At 41.3% G+C, this 20,224-nt stretch overlaps 1 protein-coding gene across 3 annotated transcripts in view; it reads left to right on the forward strand.

The window, feature by feature from the left end:
• Positions 1-20,224, forward strand: part of dis3l (DIS3 like exosome 3'-5' exoribonuclease) — a 45,202-nt gene that overhangs the window by 17,292 nt on the left and 7,686 nt on the right. For all 3 annotated transcript variants that reach the window (XM_069911310.1, XM_069911312.1, XM_069911311.1), the window contains 10 exons: positions 128-206; positions 283-462; positions 1,873-2,042; positions 3,029-3,190; positions 10,385-10,632; positions 11,076-11,168; positions 12,248-12,781; positions 16,879-17,033; positions 18,025-18,203; positions 18,998-19,143. In XM_069911310.1, the coding sequence (XP_069767411.1) occupies positions 128-206; positions 283-462; positions 1,873-2,042; positions 3,029-3,190; positions 10,385-10,632; positions 11,076-11,168; positions 12,248-12,781; positions 16,879-17,033; positions 18,025-18,203; positions 18,998-19,143 (1,946 nt within the window). The remainder of the gene's footprint in view (positions 1-127; positions 207-282; positions 463-1,872; positions 2,043-3,028; positions 3,191-10,384; positions 10,633-11,075; positions 11,169-12,247; positions 12,782-16,878; positions 17,034-18,024; positions 18,204-18,997; positions 19,144-20,224) is intronic.

A 20,224-nucleotide genomic window follows, 5' to 3' on the forward strand; every position in this document is an offset into this window, starting at 1 on the left:
CATCAGTTTCATTTTTTTAACAATATTGCAAATATACAGAAATTATTGGTGTAAACTGCTCAGTAAAATGTTTCTCAATTTCTCTTCCTCTTAACAGAATTGTCAGCAGATATGTTTATTTTCCTAGGGTATTTTAAATGTCAACAAGCACAGATCTCAGCTGGAAGCCTTTGTTCGTATTCATGGATTGCCTAATAAAAGATCAGGTAAACTTGCTTTTAAAAGTAAATATTCTCCTAAAAATTGATTTATTTTTATAAGTGTGTTGCTTGTGTATGTTAGAACTGGAAACAGACATACTTATTTGTGGCATGAAGGCTCGAAATCGTGCTGTCCAGGGAGATGTGGTGGCTGTTGAACTGTTGCCAAGGAATGAATGGAAGGGAAGAGTTTCACTGCTGTGTGAGAATGAATCTGAGGAGAAAGGCACTGAAGAAACTGAAAGTGAGCCAATGTCAACAGGTAAAAAATTTGTTTTTTGGTTAGTATAATTTCTGGATATCAGTTTTCTTTATTATAAGAACATAAGAAATAGAAACAAAAGGTAGATCATTTAAACCATGCGCCTGTTCTACCATTGAATAAGATCGAGATATTTTACCTCAGAACCATTTTATTGCACTATATTTGTTGATTATCTTAATGTCCAAAAATCTATTGATATCTAATTTGAATATGCTCAGTGACTGAGCCTCTTTGGGAGGGAAATTCAGAAGGTCCATCACACCATGAGAAGGAACATTTTCATCCATCTTTGTCAAGCATTGATCATGACCTTGAGTGCAGAGTGAGTGTGTGTATGGAGTTTGCATGCTTTCCTTGTAGCAATGTATGCTTCCTCTACATGTTCCAGTTCTTCCCACACCCCAAACACATAGTTTGGTTAATTGTCCACTGTAAATTGCCTTTTCTTGGAGAACACATGAGTGGTAGAATTTGGGGAGATGTTCAAGTGAAGAGAATGAGATTAGTGGTGGTTGAGTGGAAATAGTTGGCAGACATGGTAGGCCAAGAGCCTATTTGATTCTTTATTTGAGACTGATTCTTGATTCAAGTCCCCTCAGCCATGGGGAATATTGTTTCCACATGTATTATGGGGACATCTGGGCTAAGGTAAGAACGTGTGTTAGAGGAAGGCAGGGTTAGGATGGTAACTGCTGATGGTCAGCATGAAGGCAGGGATAGGAATTAGCAATGGTCAGCAGGAAGGACAGGATGGGGACTGGTGATGGTCAGCAGGAAGGCTGGGGCTGGGACGGGAACTGTCAATGGTCAGCAGGGTGGGCTGGGACGGGAACTGTCAATGGTCAGCAGGGTGGGCCGGGACGGGAACTGGCGATGGACATCAGGGTGGGCTGGGACGGGAACTGGCGATGGACAGCAGGGTGGGCTGGGACGGGAACTGGCGATGGACAGCAGGGTGGGCCGGGACGGGAACTGGTGATGGACAGCAGGGTGGGCCGGGACGGGAACTGGCAATGGACAGCAGGGTGGGCCGGGATGGGAACTGGCGAGGTCTGGGGATTTGTCCTTTGATGCACTTTAATAATGGATCCAGTATTTCCCTCAATATTACGTGAGGAAAATTCTCACCTGTAGGCTCTATTCCCACACCTTTTTCTACCCCCCATCTTACATTGGGTTGTATTTGTTATCTTCCAATCTCCAGGAATTGTGCTAGAATCGATGGCATTCTGGAAGGTTAAATCATTAAAGTATATTTGTAAAGCGATCCTATTGTTCTAATTGTCAAACCAACTAAGAGCTATCATGGGAAATTTGAAGTAACTGCTGGTTGAGCTTTTTCTCACCTTTAATACAAGGCAAAACAAATTGCAAAGGATTCAAACTGCATTGCTTTTGTTTTTGTAGGGAAAGTTGTTGGCATTATTCAGCGCAACTGGCGAGATTACATAGCATCCTTTCCTCCCAAAGAGGAAATACAGTCACAAGGTAAAAATATTCGGAAGATCCTAGTTACGCCTTGGGATTACAGAATTCCTAAAATAAGGATCAACACTCAACAAGCTGAATCTCTCCATGTAAGAATTATAAATTTACACTTCAAAAAAAAAAATTAGTTTTATGAAAATTGTGAAGAATATCTCTGCGCAAAATATGTACCTAGATGAAATCATCCTAAACACTCGTGCTCGTTTTTCAGTTCTGATTGATAATACAGATAAACCCCGCTTTACGAATACTCGTTTTACAAAAATTCACATATACGAAGAAACCCTTGTTGGCTTTTATGAAGAAATTATAATGGGTTTTCGCTTTTACAAAACTTGCCTCAGGAATGCTCTACCTCCATAGAGTGGGGTATGCCTGTATCCATTTTTCTCTTTTTTTTTTGGTCCACTTCTGGTTTGCACCTTCCAGTCCCACCAAGCCAACTATCGTTGTCTTCTTTCACCTCTGGTCCTGATGTGTACATTTCCTGTCGTGGATTAATATATAGAAACCTCATTTAAAAGTGCTGGTTTATTATTATCATTGCTAACCCAAAGTTGCTTTATCATATATAGCAAATTTTAGACAAAACTAACACAGTGCACACTAAGACTAAATCAAATCTGCTCATACTCAGTGACTGTGCTTTATTCAATTCACTGTTGAAACTCAGTTCATTGCTATAAATTAGCTTCAACTCCAATCTTGTATATTTCAATAAATCAGTTTTATTTTTCCCCACTGATCATCTTAAGTTTAATTAAGTTGATTCCCAAAGATAGGGGAAAACAGTTAAAATTCACTCATAAATGTTTGGTGCCTCAATATCTTTTAGATTTTTACAATTGAATAAGCTAATTTTGCACAATGTTTGGGATGTTTTTGTAGCAAAAAATCATTGTATTGTACAAGAAGTAAAGCACAGGGAAGGACTCAAGCCTTAAATGTTGGTGATGTATTAAGGCACTGTTTCTCCATCATTTATGTGGTTTTTTTTCATTGTAGAGTACAATGTAATCAACCTTATGTAATGGAATTGTACAGATCATTTACATTTTATTTCCTAATCACATAGAATTTCCGAATTATTGTACGTATCGATTCCTGGGATTCCACATCTCTTTATCCCAATGGACATTTTGTGAAGGCTCTTGGAAAAGCTGGTGATTTAGAGACAGAAGTTGCAGCCATTCTTGTAGAAAATGGCATTACAGTTGGCCCTTTCTCTGAAGTCCAGGTAAATCATAGTCTTCACTGCATCTTAATTAGCGTAGAGTTGAATTGTACATTGTGATTTTATCCACTTTTAAAATGCGTCATGTTAAAAGGGAATTATTGATGGCATAAATATGCTAAGGTTGTGTTTGGGAACGGTAATTTCTATGGTTAAGGAGCTCAACTAGGGCGGGGGGGGGGGGGGGCGAAAGAATGTCACCTGATGTCGTAGGGTTAGGATGTAGGAACCTGACCCTCCTGGTAAATTAGTTTAAAAAAAGTACTAAATAAGTAATGCTTTAGAGTAATAAAGTTTTCTTTTAAAGTATATTTAAACATTGAAACAATACTTTAAAAATGCATCTGGGGAAAAAACCCAAAAAAGTAATAAATTTGCCCTATCTTGAGCGCAATGTGAAGAGAAGACTAGAAAAGATTTGAGGCCTACATCAAGTTTGAAGCAGGGAGCTAGCGTTTGAGCTGTTCCCTGTGGGAGTGGATGTCCACAGCAGCAGAGAGATGACATCGAGAAAGAATCCAGAAGTACACTGCGCATAAGCAAGATGTCAGGAGCGACAGCGTCAGAAGAGGAGGAGTCAGGCTCACAAGGGTCCGGTGGCGAAAGAAGATAAAGAACCATACAAGGAGGAGGTATTGAAAGAAGTTAAGATTTTAAAAATTTAAAGTAGAGGACAAAAGCAATGTTGAATTGTTAAAAGAGCTTCAAGGAATGAAAGGGGAAATAAAGTTTTGGATGGAGAGAACAAGTTAGATAAAATGGATGGGGAAATAAAGAAGGTGCAAGAAGAAATGCAACATGATGATAGAGTGACAAGAGTGGAAGACACTACTACTGCTTGACTAAAGAAAATCAAAAGCTTCGACAGAAAGTAGACATACTGGAACATTTCAGTAAAAAATATTATAAGGAGCAAGACCCGATTTGTTTTTTCAAAAAAGAGATTTCTGATGTTTTGAGAGCACAGAATTTTGAATATCCTATCGAGATTGAAAGAGCTCGTAGCTCTTAGAGGAAAACCACTTCCAAATCAGAACCCGTGTTCTATGTTAATTAAATATCTTCTACATTAAGATTGGAGGTCAAAATAAATTCTTTATGAATTTTGTGCAAGCAGCAGAATTTGTGCAAGATCTTCAAAGAGTGCAGGTAGAATGAAGAATTAGAAACTCAGTGGCTGTTACTGTGTCCTAGATGGATTAAGTTTTTTCATGTAGAACTGAATAATTCAGAATAATGATTATTTTCTCTTTGCTGATTTTGGAAAGTTTTTTTATTTATGAATTGTGATTCAAGATCATATGGTAAATGTACCTGGGTGGAGGGAAGAGATGAGGTACTAACTGCTACTGGATCATATGTGTTTTTGTGACCTTGGTCGCAGCCCATAAAATGGAGAGGGGAGGTGTATTATTTAAACAGCACTTGTTGGGGTATTACTTTGTCTATATATAGTTATAAATGTTCGAATATATATCGTTTAATTCAGTGGTTTTCAAACTTCTCCCCACCCCCCCCCCCCCAACTCACTTTCCACCTTAAAGCAATCCCTATGCCATAATTGCTTTGTGATTAGTAAGGGATTACTTAAAGAGGTATTGAGTAGAAAGAAAAAGTTTGAAAACCACTGTTTTAATCATATCTAATTGACTCAGTATATGCTCCAAAGGAAGTTGGCCAGTGACAATTTTTCTCAGTAACAATTGGGTCTAGAGCAGTGATTCTCAACCTATTTTTCCACTGACATATCACCTTAAGCAATCCCTTACTAATCACAGAGCACTTATGGCATAAGGATTGCTTAAGGTGGAATGCGAGTTTAGAGGGCAGTTTGAAAACCACTGCTTTAATTGTATATCTGTTTTCTTTATTTGGATTTCCAGAGAAAGTGTGCATTGACACATTGGAGTTAAGTAATGGAGTTAAGGTGGCAGTAGAGGAAGGAATGGAGTTGAGGTAGAGGAAGGAATGGAGTTGAGGTAGAGGAAGGAATGGAGTTGAGGTAGAGGAAGGAATGGAGTTGAGGTAGAGGAAGGAATGGAGTTGAGGTAGAGGAAGGAATGGAGTTGAGGTGGAGGGAGGAATGAGGTTGAGGTGGAGGGAGGAATGGAGTTGAGGTGGAGGGAGGAATGGAGTTGAGGTGGAGGGAGGAATGGAGTTGAGGTGGAGGGAGGAATAGAGTTGAGGTGGAGGGAGGAATGGAGTTGAGGTGGAGGGAGGAATGGAGTTGAGGTGGAGGGAGGAATGGAGTTGAGGTGGAGGGAGGAATGGAGTTGAGGTGGAGGGAGGAATGGAGTTGAGGTGGAGGGAGGAATGGAGTTGAGGTGGAGGGAAAAATGGAGTTGAGGTGGAGGGAGGAATGGAGTTGAGGTGGAGGGAGGAATGGAGTTGAGGTGGAGGGAGGAATGGAGTTGAGGTGGAGGGAGGAATGGAGTTGAGGTGGAGGGAGGAATGGAGTTGAGGTGGAGGGAGGAATGGAGTTGAGGTGGAGGGAGGAATGGAGTTGAGGTGGAGGGAGGAATGGAGTTGAGGTGGAGGGAGGAATGGAGTTGAGGTGGAGGGAGGAATGGAGTTGAGGTGGAGGGAGGAATGGAGTTGAGGTGGAGGGAGGAATGGAGTTGAGGTGGAGGGAGGAATGGAGTTGAGGTGGAGGGAGGAATGGAGTTGAGGTGGAGGGAGGAATGGAGTTGAGGTGGAGGGAGGAATGGAGTTGAGGTGGAGGGAGGAATGGAGTTGAGGTGGAGGGAGGAATGGAGTTGAGGTGGAGGGAGGAATGGAGTTGAGGTGGAGGGAGGAATGGAGTTGAGGTGGAGGGAGGAATGGAGTTGAGGTGGAGGGAGGAATGGAGTTGAGGTGGAGGGAGGAATGGAGTTGAGGTGGAGGGAGGAATGGAGTTGAGGTGGAGGGAGGAATGGAGTTGAGGTGGAGGGAGGAATGGAGTTGAGGTGGAGGGAGGAATGGAGTTGAGGTGGAGGGAGGAATGGAGTTGAGGTGGAGGGAGGAATGGAGTTGAGGTGGAGGGAGGAATGGAGTTGAGGTGGAGGGAGGAATGGAGTTGAGGTGGAGGGAGGAATGGAGTTGAGGTGGAGGGAGGAATGGAGTTGAGGTGGAGGGAGGAATGGAGTTGAGGTGGAGGGAGGAATGGAGTTGAGGTGGAGGGAGGAATGGAGTTGAGGTGGAGGGAGGAATGGAGTTGAGGTGGAGGGAGGAATGGAGTTGAGGTGGAGGGAGGAATGGAGTTGAGGTGGAGGGAGGAATGGAGTTGAGGTGGAGGGAGGAATGGAGTTGAGGTGGAGGGAGGAATGGAGTTGAGGTGGAGGGAGGAATGGAGTTGAGGTGGAGGGAGGAATGGAGTTGAGGTGGAGGGAGGAATGGAGTTGAGGTGGAGGGAGGAATGGAGTTGAGGTGGAGGGAGGAATGGAGTTGAGGTGGAGGGAGGAATGGAGTTGAGGTGGAGGGAGGAATGGAGTTGAGGTGGAGGGAGGAATGGAGTTGAGGTGGAGGGAGGAATGGAGTTGAGGTGGAGGGAGGAATGGAGTTGAGGTGGAGGGAGGAATGGAGTTGAGGTGGAGGGAGGAATGGAGTTGAGGTGGAGGGAGAATGGAGTTGAGGTGGAGGGAGGAACGGAGTTGAGGTGGAGGGAGGAATACTAAATGGTTCATGAAGATGAATAATAGTGAAATTTGTAAATGTTAATGGTTAAAACAAGATGGTGAAGAGAAAGTGAGTCTTAACATTAAGAAAATGAGAGTTGGCTTTTCTGCAAAAAACCCATTTAGTTGAAAAATAACATTTGAAATTAAAAGAGATTGGGTTCGGTATGTAGCGGCTTCTTTGTTCAATTCTAAGGCAAGAGGTGTGGTGATTTTGATGAAAAAATATCTTTCCATTAAAATTCAAAATGTTGTGACTGATCCTGCAGGATGATGCGTGATAGTACATTGTCAAATATATTCGGAATTATGGACCCTTCTGAATTTGTATGCCCAAAAGTTGACGATGAGAAATTTATTCGAATTATTTCTTAATCTAGCAGATGCACATGAAAATATTTTAACAGGAGATTTTAATTTTTGTTTGGATCCATTTTTAGATCTACTAGTGGAGTGACGAGGGCTAAAGTGGCAAAGGCTACATTGGTATTAATGAAAGATTTGAATTTGATAGATGAGTGGAAGAGAATTTATCTTCGAGAAAAGGATTACTCTTTTTATTCAAGTAGACATGATTCTTATTCTAGAATTGATTTATTTTTTAATTTCAGCACAGATGCAAGGTAGAATTATTGAAATTAATTAATTTTGTCTGATCATTTGCCTTTGATAATGACGATTGCAATGGCTGATAAAGAGATATAGTTGGAGACTGAATCCATTATTACTAAAAAGAACAGATTTTGTTATTTTATTAGAAAACAAATTCAGACATTTTGTCATACAAACTTGATCTCTGTGAATGATAAGTTTGTAATATGGGATGCTCTGAAAGTGTATTGGAGAGGGCAAATTTTAAGTTTTACTTCTAAAATCGAAAGGAAGTATATGAAAGAGATAGATCAATTAGAAAAGAAAATAATGATTTTGTAAAAGGATCTCAAAGGAGGAATTCTGAAGATAAACGTAGACAACTAATTAATAAAAAATGACAATAATACGTCACAAACTTAGAGTAGAGAAATCAATCGCAAGAACTAAACAGGTATTATGAATTAGGCGAACGATCGCATGGCAACTAAAAGCGGAGCAGGTTTCAAGAATGATTAATGCAATTAAGAATGACTAATGTTATTAGTTATAAACCTCAAGAAATAAATGAATCTTTTAAAGTTTTTATTCTAAATTATATAGGATGGAGTCTTTAAAGGATGATAATAAAACAGATCAATTTTTATCTCATAAGTTTACCAAGATTGAGAATGGAAAAACAGACAGAATTGAGTGCCCATCTCACACAGGTAGAGGTGAGAGAGGCAATGAGTTCATTACAAGTACTAAATCTTTTCGCCTGAATTTTATAAAGAATATAAATATTTATTAAGTGCTATTTTTATGGAAATATTCGATCACACATCAACAACTCATACTCATTGTTGAAGCACTTGATTAATGTTTGGCATAAGATAAATGAAGAAATTAGATAAAGAAGAGGTATATCACCTAAGATGCCTTTGATTCAAAACTGTCATACTTTTTTCAAAGGATAACCAATTTTCAAATACTTGGTTTCATAAAGGGATTAAAAATATTGGATTGTTGTGAATGGAGTCAATTGATGTCGTTTGAACAATTAAGGAATAAATGTGGAATAACTAGTAACACTTTTTTGTTATTTTCAGTTGAGAGGATATTTAAGCGAAAAGTTAGGTCCAGCTTGTGGTGGTACACCATCGATCTACTGCAGGGGGCAACACCTGTACCTGCAGGAGTGTAAGGGGACAGGACAACACCCATTGGGTGTCAATCACCCTTTGGGCTATAAGTATGGAAAACAATTAAATAAAATATTTTAAAAAGGAGCTCAACTATATTTTCATACCTGTACTAAAAATATTAATCTGATAAAGCTTTGTGTGTCAGCTCGGCTCAGTTGTAGATCTCTTTGGAGTCACAGGATTATGGATTCAAAATCTAGGTTAATTCTTTTAATCCAGTTTTTGGAGAGTCCAAAACTCTCATAAATTCCATCTTAAAACAAAACTTGGTCTACCTATTAATGAGTGTATTCATGTGGTACAACTTGAAGAGCTGTGGAGTTTCTGTTGATGTTTGGTTAATACTAATCCATCAACAGCCACAAGCATAAACAAACTGGTCATTTATCTCTTGATATTTTTAGTAGAGTACCTCTATGACACATAGCAGTGACCATACTTCCAAGGAAATTATTTGAAGATTAATTTTTTTTTGGTATTTTAAGGATGTAAACAAATAAATAAAAATGCATGTTTTGCTATAACCTGGCACTAAGCTAATACAGATGCAAGAAGGTCCATGGTTTAAACCACAACCTGTACAAATTAGCTGTACCAATGGTTGTGATGCAAAAAATGTTCACCGTGAACAAGTGCCTCCATTCACCATGAAACCCCTCTCCTGCCTTCTTCCTCCTGTCCTTTCCTCTAGTTCTCTCTCTCCCTCCCCTTTTCCCCTCTGTCTCCTTTCACAGAGCCAAAAATCTATTCTCATCTTGTTCAATTAACACCTATTGTCTTTTTTTCTATACTCCTCCCCTCCCGTTCTTCCCCCAGCCTTTAATTCAAATGACTGTCATTTTTCACTCCTACCTTGAAGAAGGGCTCAGTCCCGAAACATTGGTAATCGATCTTCAACTCCTAGGAGTTCCTCCAGCATATGTTTTGACTCCATTCGCCGCACCTGACTCTTGTCGTGCATTGTCGGGGACAAATGAAGGAAGGGTCATCCTTAGCATCTTGTAGTCTCCAGAAGTACTGGTAGTGGTTGAGGTTGGGTGAGATCTGAACCTTAACATTAGGAGAATGGACAAGGTAAAATGAGATATTTAGAAAGAAAATTTAAGAACATGGTGCAACATTGAGATCTGTATTTCATGTGAAATGTAGCAGAATGTAGTTATGACAACTTGGGTCCTGGAGTAAAAAGGTAGGCCCATGTGTTGTATTTTAAAAGTGATGTGAAAACTGACAGCCCGTGTTAGCTACAGCAGAAACTACTAATCTCAGGCCTGATACACAAAGAGCACAAAACTGAAGGGCAGATATCCTCTCTCCCGATCCTTAGAGGGGCAGGTCAGGACACAAGTTGAGGGTAAGGGGGCAACATTTTAGGAGAAACATTAGAGCATGCTTCTTCACTCAGAGAGTGGTGGCTGAATGGAATAATCTTCCGGAGGAAATAGTTGAGGCAGAGTCAATTCTTTCATTGAAGAGGAGGCTGGATATATATACATGGATAAGAGGGGGTTAGAGTTTATGGGCGGTGAATAGGCAGAGTTGTTTGAGTAAACTGGCATGGACTTGTAGGTCCAAGATGGCCTTGTAGGTCCAAGATGGCCTGTTTCCACGCCATAAACTGTTATATGGTTATAATTAATTTATTTTCACCCCTCGTGGCTTTTCCAAAGAAAACATTTGTTTTAATTTTAGCAGAAAAATATTATTCAGAGTAGATATTTAAAAGTATACAACCATACTTTAGCTGGTTTCTCCATTTTTTTCAGCTGCGTGAAATGCCAGTGAACACCCCTGAGAATCCTTGGAAGATTGATGCAGAGGAGCGTGCCAGGCGAGTGGATTTGAGAAACACTCACCTTGTCTTCAGCATTGACCCCAAAGGCTGTGAAGATGTGGATGACGCACTGTCAGTTCGCAAATTAGCAAATGAAAATTTGGAGCTGGGTGTTCACATCGCAGACGTCACACACTTCGTGAAATTAAATTCGCATACAGATCTGGAAGCTAGGTCAAGGTATTGTGTACTAAAATCATAATAAAAGAAGCTCAAAGGGGGAAAGAAAAGCTTAGAAGAAGAGGAAAAGGGGCTTTTAAGAAATGTCTGAAATTTCTGTAAAATACTTTTTTCTAGAAAGGAGAAAACTGCTTCTGGGCTATGCTGGTGACATAACTGGAGGGAGAAAAGCCATTCAAACTGCAGTCGTCCACAAAGGAAGCAATTGTGGATGCGATAACCAGCAAACCTGTTACACAATTCAAATCTCAAGGCCTGGCCAGAAACAGAAATTGTTTTTGAAATTCAAATTCACTCATTATCAGAATAAAAATGTAATCAGCATCTGCCATTAGAGCCCCCAATGTGGGGCTGTGTAAATGTGTCCCTGAGAATCATTTTTAAGTAATGTTGTTATAAAATCTGTGCATAATTATTATTGATGAAACGTTACTTTCTTGCAGGGCAACAACTTGTTACCTTGCAGACCGCCACTATGATATGTTACCTGCCATCCTCAGTGCTGAACTATGTTCTATTCTTGGGGGTGCTGACAGGTGAGACTCAATTATATATGAAGCAAAAGCGATGCAATTTTTGCAAGGGACTAGTGTATGCCAGTGGTTCTCAACCTTTTTTTCCCCATTCACATACCACCTTAAGTAATCCCTTCTTAACCACAGAGCACCTGCTGGTGTATACATATGTTTGTCCAAGGAGAGAGAAAGAAGCCTTGCATTCTTTAGTGCTGGAAGATTACATCTAGATTACCTTGGAGATTCTCCCGAGAAGACTGAGGATGAGAAACTTAATGAATGCTGCTCGTTTGACCTCTGCCCCATTGAAGACACTGGCCATTTGTACTGAACACTTGTAATCACAAACCTGCTGTAAGGTTTGTGGCACCATTGCTAAAAATCAGGACAAGACCTCGGAAAACTAACCGTGACACTGATTAATGAAAAATTTAAGATTTCCTTAAAACAAAATCATAAATGAATATTTCTCAAACTGAAGCTGAATTCTATTACAGAGATTTGTACTGCATCAAAAGTAAAAACTTTATTTTCTGGTTTGGATCACAGTAAAGATTCGAGAGCTCATAATTTTAATTTATGTTGGCATTCATTGGCAGGCTTTTGTGAGAACTGGAAATATACATTGGGTTTACGGTATTACAGTTGGTTGTAGTTCCAGCACATGGTGGAAGTGTAGGACCAGGAGCGTGCCTTCAGTGCTTTAACCTCTTCTACCATTATGGCTGAGATGTGACCCAAGGTTCATAAAGCTCTTTTTTCCCTAATCCCTTTATACTATGGCTTTTCAAAACTCTGCCAGCCTCAGACTTAAAATGATGAATTGACCCAAAATCAGTTTCAGTTTGTGGAGGAGTGCTGACAGGAACAACTTTCTCCTTGTGTCCTAAAATCGGGATGATTTGGTTAGAAAAATAGAAAGTACACCTAGACACAAAATATTGTTTGTAACAAATAAGATTTGTAAGAATAAGGAATACAGTGCAAAAATTAAACAGTGGTGTGGGATTTATCCTTGCCATTCATTTAATGTATGGTGCAGAGAGCTTTAAATCATCTTTTGAAACTGCGTTAATTTCCCATGGTCATTTATCTTTAAGGTATGCAGTCAGCATATTATGGGAATTGGACAAAGCTACTTATGAAATCTGTAAAGTGTGGTTTGGACGAACCATTATAAGGTCTGCTTACAAGATGTTCTATGAAGCAGCTCAAGCCTTGTTGGATGGTAAACTCAATGTTCTGGATGATATCCCTGAACTCAAAGGCCTTGAGGAAAAAGAAAAATCCAGAAAGTTGAATGACTTGACATGGGCAGTCGAGAAGCTGACTGAAATAGCTCGTCACACCCGGACAAAGCGCTCCCTTCAAGGTGGCCTGGAGTTGGAGGGAATTGAAATACAAGTACAGTTAGACGAGAGGAAGAACATCAGCGACTTGGTGCCAAAGCAGCCCCTGGAGGTGCATGAGATTGTGGCGGAATGCATGATTCTGGCAAACCACTGGGTAGCAAAGAAAATTACCGAGAATTTACCTCACCAAGCCTTGCTACGTCGACATCCTTCACCACGACAGGAGTCCTTTGCTGTACTGGTTGAATGTGCAAGGGCAAAGGGATTCAAAATGGATACAAGGTAATGTGTGAATAATAAGTGCTTGTTTGCATATTTTGTTTAATGGAGATTGATGAAATATCTTGATCTTCTCTTTGGCTTGGCTTCGCGGACGAAGATTTATGGAGGGGGTAAAAAGTCCACGTCAGCTGCAGGCTCGTTTGTGGCTGACAAGTCCGATGCGGGACAGGCAGACACGATTGCAGCGGTTGCAGGGGAAAATTGGTTGGTTGGGGTTGGGTGTTTGGTTTTTCCTCCTTTGCCTTTTGTCAGTGACTACATATCTTGATATGTAGTCAATAAATAGCCCATTTTAACTGCTTACCATGAGAAGTTAGTTGTGATGTTTTTACTCCTCCAGCTGTTCTCTTTTTAATGAAAACCATGAATAAATCAATCTTGCTCCTTCGGTGTTGCATTAAGAACATCAGGTTGGTTAATATTGTAGCACTTAAATTAGAAGGTGATCTTCACACCAGGATTGAGCACATGGGAGAATCTTATATTGTCAGAGGTTCTTCTCCTGCAACTTTAAGCCTCTGCCCCCGTGTTCTTCTGTTTAGGCAGCCACTTAAATTGGCTGGAACTATTTAAAGTTCTGAACAACATTCATCCTTCAACTATCTTCAGAAGAAGGTCTTTAATTTCTGTTGTCGAATATGCTGTATTTGTCTACAAAGAAGCCCTTCCTGAATTAAAACTGAGGAATATTATTGGTTGAAACTTGCAGCTCTCTCCCATTCAAAAATAATGACTACAAATTGGAGAATACCAGTCTACTGATCTGAATTAATAGGCTATATATTATTAGATGTAAAATTTTATTCCATGAATAATGGTTAATATTAAGCTTTTGATAGGTTACATTTCTATTTGTTCAATCCTAATTATAATGATTTTGCTAATAAATCTTCCATTTGAATAAAGATTTTGTTTGCATGATGTTTCCTTCAAATTAGGATTTGGTACACATCTCTGTCCAATTATCCCCACTATACATTCATTCTTTCCACATTGTGCCATCTATAGCATATACTCTAGTGATCACAGGAAGAATTCTGGCAGATTTTCCCAACCCCAAGACCAAGAATCACAGGGACATGGCGACACTGCCTCTTCCAGGTTTCTCTCAGATTTGAACACCATTCTGAACTGGAAATCTTCAACCATCCCTTCAGAAACCCCATTCACACTGGCATTTTAACCCAGTAATTAACCGCCAATCTACCTGGTTAATGTGCCAGTGTGAATGTTCATGGGCGGCAGGCAGGCGGCAGATCGCCCCGTGGATAAATTGCTTAGGGAGGATGCATCATCGCTGATTCATTTTGAATTGGCGTACTGGTTAGCCCTGTGTGAAAGGGATCGGGGGCATGCAGGATGTCACCGCTGGAGGATAGGCGCCCATTTGCTCTGGGATGCTGGGTGGTGAATGTGAACTGGTTAATGTTGGCCCAGTGTTAACAGCAAAAACTCAATTTTGAACCACCAATTAGCCGACGTGAAAAGGGCTGTGGTTTTGGCCTTGGCATCCCCCATTGCTCCATGCAGCAGCAATTTCGGAGCTCCTTTGCCAGAAGGATTGCAACATTCATTATCTTTTCAAAGGCAGTTACAGGTCGGCGATAATTGTAGACTTGCCAGCCGCACCTGCGTCCTGAAAAATGAATAAATAAAAAGAAAACCAATCTGTGTTTGGAAAGAAAGAGAAAATGCTGAGCATACTTATTCTTTTCTTCTTTGGCTTGGTTTCACGGACGAAGATTTATGGAGGGGTAATGTCAACGTAAGCTGCAGGCTCGTTTGTGTCTGACAAGTCCGATGCGGGACAGGCAGACATGGTTGCAGCGGTTGCAAGGGAAAATTGGTTGGTTGGGGTTGGGTCTTCTTCAAAGGAGGTTGCTGCCCGCCGAACTGTGAGGCGCCAAGATGCACGGTTTGAGGCGATATCAGCCCACTGGCGGTGGTCAATGTGGCAGGCACCAAGAGATTTCTTTAGGCAGTCCTTGTACCTCTTCTTTGGTGCACAGTGGCCAGTGGAGAGCTCGCCATATAACATGATCTTGGGAAGGCGATGGTCCTCCATTCTGGAGACTTGACCCACCCAGCGCAGTTGGATCTTCAGCAGCGTGGATTCGATGCTGTCGGCCTCTGCCAACTCGAGTACTTCGATGTTGGAGATGAAGTCGCTCCAATGAATGTTGAGGATGGAGCGGAGACAACGCTGGTGGAAGCGTTCTAGGAGCCGTAGGTGATGCTGGTAGAGGACCCATGATTCGGAGCAGAACAGGAGTGGGTATGACAATGGCACTGTATACGCTAATCTTTGTGAGTTTTTTCAGTTGGTTGTTTTTCCAGACTCTTTTGTGTAGTCTTCCAAAGGCGCTATTTGCCTTGGCGAGTCTGTTGTCTATCTCATTGTCGATCCTTGGATCCGATGAAATGGTGCAGCCGAGATAGGTAAACTGGTTGACTGTTTTGAGTTTTGTGTGCCCGATGGAGATGTGGGGGGGCTGGTAGTCATGGTGGGGAGCTGGCTGATGGAGGACCTCAGTTTTCTTCAGGCTGACTTCCAGGCCAAACATTTTGGCAGTTTCCGCAAAACAGGATGTTTGGCCTGGAAGTCAGCCTGAAGAAAACTGAGGAGCATACTTAACAGACATATTAACTACTGACTAAAATCTGAACCATTCTTTGCTGCAAACAAGAAATCTGCCAGGTGCTGGGTTTGAGTACAAAACACAAAAAGAATCTTAGCTGGTCACACATCCATAAAAACCAAAAGGCAGTCGTTATTTCAGGCTCCAGGCCTGACCCCTCCTTCAGTTGGATATTAGGTTCTCCCATATATAACCAGAATGAATCACAGGTTCACCCACCCATCTGTCCCCGTCCCCTGCAACTATAGAAGGTGCAACACGTGTCCCCACACCTTCTCCATCACCACCATCCAGAAATCTAAACAGCCCTTCCAGTTGAGGCTGAGATCCTCGGGCACCTTCTCTATTCCATTTGGTGCACTCGATGTGGCCTCCTCGACATGTCGAGACCAGTGCACACTAAGCAATCACTTTGCCAAGCACTGTCTCTGAGGAATGGAGAAAGCTGAGGACAGACAGGTAAACGTGGACATGGGGAGGGAGTTAAAATGGCTTGCAACCATGAGCAGGAGACTGCCCCTGTGGACAGAGATAGTGGTTACTTAGTGTGCACTTCCTCTTACCATGTAGAGGAGGCCACATATAAATACAAACTAGAGGAACAACACCTTGAATTCTGCCTGGATAGCAAAAAACCTGAAGGCATGAACATTGAATCCTCCAATTTCTGGTAAATGGTGGCTGCTCCATTCCACTCTTCTGATCCACCCAAGTTTTCTCACACATTTAGTTTCCAATCCTTCCCACTCCTCTCCCAGTCCTTCTCCATTCACCGAACCACCCCTCCCCTATCAATTCTCCCCTTTCCTCTTCCATTTAAAAAAAACTTTTCATGTATATGCTGTGTACATTATTTCTGCACCACCAATAAGTGGTAATTCTGCCTCTCCTGCAGAAAAAGAATGAGTTGTATGTGATGTCATGTATGTACTCAGACAATAAATCTGAAATCTCTTTACTATCCATGTCCAATTATCATCTTTTGTCTGTTGGTCTGAGCTCTGTTACCCAGTTTATTTCCACTCTCCCACCTGTTCCATCCACTCATCACCCATGCATTCAACCCACTGGTTGCCCTGTCCCCTCCCCACTGTTCCCATCTGCTCTATCCCTCCATTCATCACATCTTTATCAGATTCTATTTTCAACAGCCTTTTGTTTTCTCCTATCTCCCCTACTTTGCTCCATTTGCTCAACCCTTCTTAACTTGAATCCACCTATTGGCAGCTCCTGCCTCACCACTTTATTACTGGCCATTGCTTTGCTCAATGGATGTTGAGTTCCTCCAGCAATTTGCTTTTGGCTGCGATTTCAGCACCTTTGGTCTCTTGTGTCACCAATGAACTACATTACTGCAAACTAGTAAAAGAATTAAGTCATCATTTCTGCATCTGTGTATCTATAAATGTTTAAATAAAAGCAAATTTTATAATTTTTAAATTTTATGTTAACTTTTAGCTGTAACAAGGCCCTGGCAGATTCGCTGGACATGGCCAAGGATCCTCATGACCCTCTGGTGAATAAACTCCTGCGATCCCTGGCCACACAGGCAATGTCCAATGCCCTTTATTTTTCCACTGGCTCCTGTTCAGAGGATCTCTTTTATCATTATGGTAAAGGATATTACATTTTTCTCAACTTATTTTCTAAGACTGTGGCATGTGTAAAGTATTACATCTTGGAGAAAGTCTAGGAACTACAGGAGGGCTTCAGTTTGCAAGAAGTTGGTTCTAATCCTTCATGCTTTTCCTTTCCAAATTTCCCATATCTTAACATCTCAATTATAACTGGATATTTCATATTCTTTGAACATGCCCTTAAAATAAGATTTTTCAAATATTTCTTCCTTGTATGCTTACAATTTTGGATATTTTGACATTTGATAAATGCACTGGTGATGAAATTAGATTTTTCTTTCTCGTATACCCATGAAGTTGCTGCGTTCTGCAGTGATCAGACTGCGTTGGTCAGTGCCTGTGCTCTACACTGCATTGCAGATGCCTGTAAAAGTTGTCTTACAGCTTTTCCATGCAAACCAAACACAATTTCAAAAAAGGGGTAGTTTTTACATTTACAATGAATATACAATAATCAAAAATGAACCTTCTATTTAAACAGCTGTTTTGAAAAATATGTGTGTGTGTGTATATATCTATCTATCTTTGAATGGAGATTTTTAGTTGTCCACCTATAGGAAAGATGTAATTAAGCTAGAGGCCATTCAGAAAAAACTCAGTCAATCCCCCCCCCCCCTCTCTCTCTCTCTCTCTCTCTCTCTCTCTCCCCATATTCCTTGGTGTAATAGGCTTGAGTTATAAGGAGACTGGATAGGCATTGATTTTTTTTAACATGGACTGAAAGAGGCAAAATAGTTAAAAGGGGCCTGAGGTGCAACTTTTTCACACATGGTGTGTATATTTGGAACGAGCTGTAGAGGGCGTAGTCGAGTTGAGGGCAATCACACCATATAAAAGATCTGTGGACAAGTGATCTGAGCCAAGTGTAGGCAAATGGACTAGGTTAGTAAGACACCTGGGCCGCCTTGGACAAGTTGGGACAAAAGACCTTTTTCGTGTTGTATAACTTATTTTTTTTAAATCATAGGTCTTGCTCTAGACAAGTATACTCATTTCACTTCTCCAATCAGACGATATGCAGACATAGTGGTGCATAGACTCTTAATGGCAGCTTTAATGAAAGATAAGAAGTTGGAATCTGAAGAGCTATTACTTAGCCAGAAGGATTTGGAAGAATTATGCCACCATATCAACAACAAAAATAGGGTGAGTACAGAAATAGTTCAGTCAGCTTTTGCTTTCTAATTAGAAAGTTATTGTTCATGTATTATTGTATTTTATGTTAGGTAGAGAATTGGGGGATAAAAGCCAGTTTCTGTCAACAGGGTTTTGTCAAAAAAGGACTAGAGCCACAAGAGTCTGCAGATGTTGGGGAAACTCCGCAGATCAGACAGCATCTTTGGAGAGAACTGTTTCAGTTTGATGCAGGGTCTCAATCTGAAACATTATCTCTTCTCCTCCACAGATACTGCCTGCCCTTCCACCACTGACCCTGCCCCCCCCCCCACCACTTTATTTTTCAAATCAGAACTACCTTGAAATGGTTCAAGATCTGATACCAGATTGGCTCCTTAGTTTTTAAATAGGAAGAATGAAAGAATGAATAAAAGTGAATATAGCTTCTAATTGTAGAAAGGTTGTTTGCAACTTGTGGTGTGAGATGTGCTTGATCTTGCTTAAATAAACAGTGATTAATCCATACAAAGCATCCAGGGCTACAAAGAACTGTGGTTCTTCTCCGACGAATGGTGTCTTGTGTAATGTAACTTTTAAAATTTCAATGTCAAATAGTATTTTAAATTAAACTGTGACTGAAGCTGGGAGTCCATTTTATAGGACATTGTTTACTGGGAGCCTGTCAATGATTGATTGGCTTGGAGAAGCAGTTTGTGGAAGCCTGTCTTGCACAAAGTCTGAAAAATCAAATGTTTTGTACATCTTCAGTTGCAGAATTGTATGCTATGGCCTAATGAAATTTAATGTCTTCCCCTTGTTTTTAGGCTGCTCAGCGAGTGCAGAAACAATCCATAGAATTATTTCAGTGCATGTACTTTAAGGATAAAGATCCCACTTCTGATGACTGTTGTATAGCTGATGGTATCATATACTCAATACGAGCAAATGGTGTGCTGGTATTTGTACCAAAGTAAGTGGTCAAATGTCCAATTATTATAATTTAAACATTCAATAAATTCCTCATGAGAAATTTCTCAATTATTCACAGTACTTTGAATGCACAGACAAACGAAGAATGTGCACATATACTAAAGCACAATCTTGTAAGTTTGAAAATAATTATTTTTGCAGATTTTGGAAATTTGAAACAAAAAACAAATCAAGCAGCAGTTGTGGAAAGAGGGACGGTCAGCATCTTGGGTCAGCAACCATTCATCAGATTTCCAACTCAGTCTTGGTTGTAGAACTGAATGTCCTGTTCCACAAATGCTATCTGACTTGTAGAGTGTTTCCAGCATTTTTAATTTTTTTTGTCTCTGAAGCTGCTTTGTTTTTGTGTAAATATGTTGGCTGGAGAGACCAGTGCTCCTGAAGCTGCCCAGGGATATTTTGAATCCCTGAGGTCTGGGGTGTGGGGGTGGGGGGGGTGCCAGTATGTTACAGTCCAGGCTGCATTTTAAAGAGAGTGACCACTGAGGTTGAGAAGCCTGGGCTGGGCTAGGAGTGCTCTGATCTGCCAGAGGCAGGTTGTCTGTCCAAGGCACTCTGGCAGGGGGGAAGCAAGGTGACGAGAGGCTGGAGGGGATTCCCAATGAGGGCCTCATCCAGGCACCAACCCAGGACAGCTGGCAGAAGTAGTGAAAGTCCTCTCATTGGCCACAGGCAAATCCTGGCCCCTTTGGATAGAAAGTCTGCACCAAAGTTAGAGCACTCCATACCCTAGCTCAGCTCTCCCCTTCCTGCCGGCCATTAGGAAGAGGGGATTGGAGGGTGGAACGGGGAGGAGCAGAGCTGTAGGCCTCCTGGCCTCACCCTGCTGCAGGAGGCAGCTTTGCATCGGGTTGCCTCCCACATCATGTGCTTGGCTGTGGATGCTGCAATGGTGCAGGTATCTGTGGAGAACAGTGGCAGCAGCGTTCCCAAAGGGAACACATCAGGAGCAGGAGTTGTCCACCCAGCCCGTCAAGCCTGCTCCCACATTCAGTGTGATCACAACTGATCTAGCCATGGACCCAGCTCTGCCTTTCCCCCATAACCCTAATTCCCCAATG

The sequence above is a fragment of the Narcine bancroftii genome, chromosome 14, assembly GCF_036971445.1.
Source record: "Narcine bancroftii isolate sNarBan1 chromosome 14, sNarBan1.hap1, whole genome shotgun sequence".
Lineage (NCBI taxonomy): Eukaryota > Metazoa > Chordata > Chondrichthyes > Torpediniformes > Narcinidae > Narcine > Narcine bancroftii.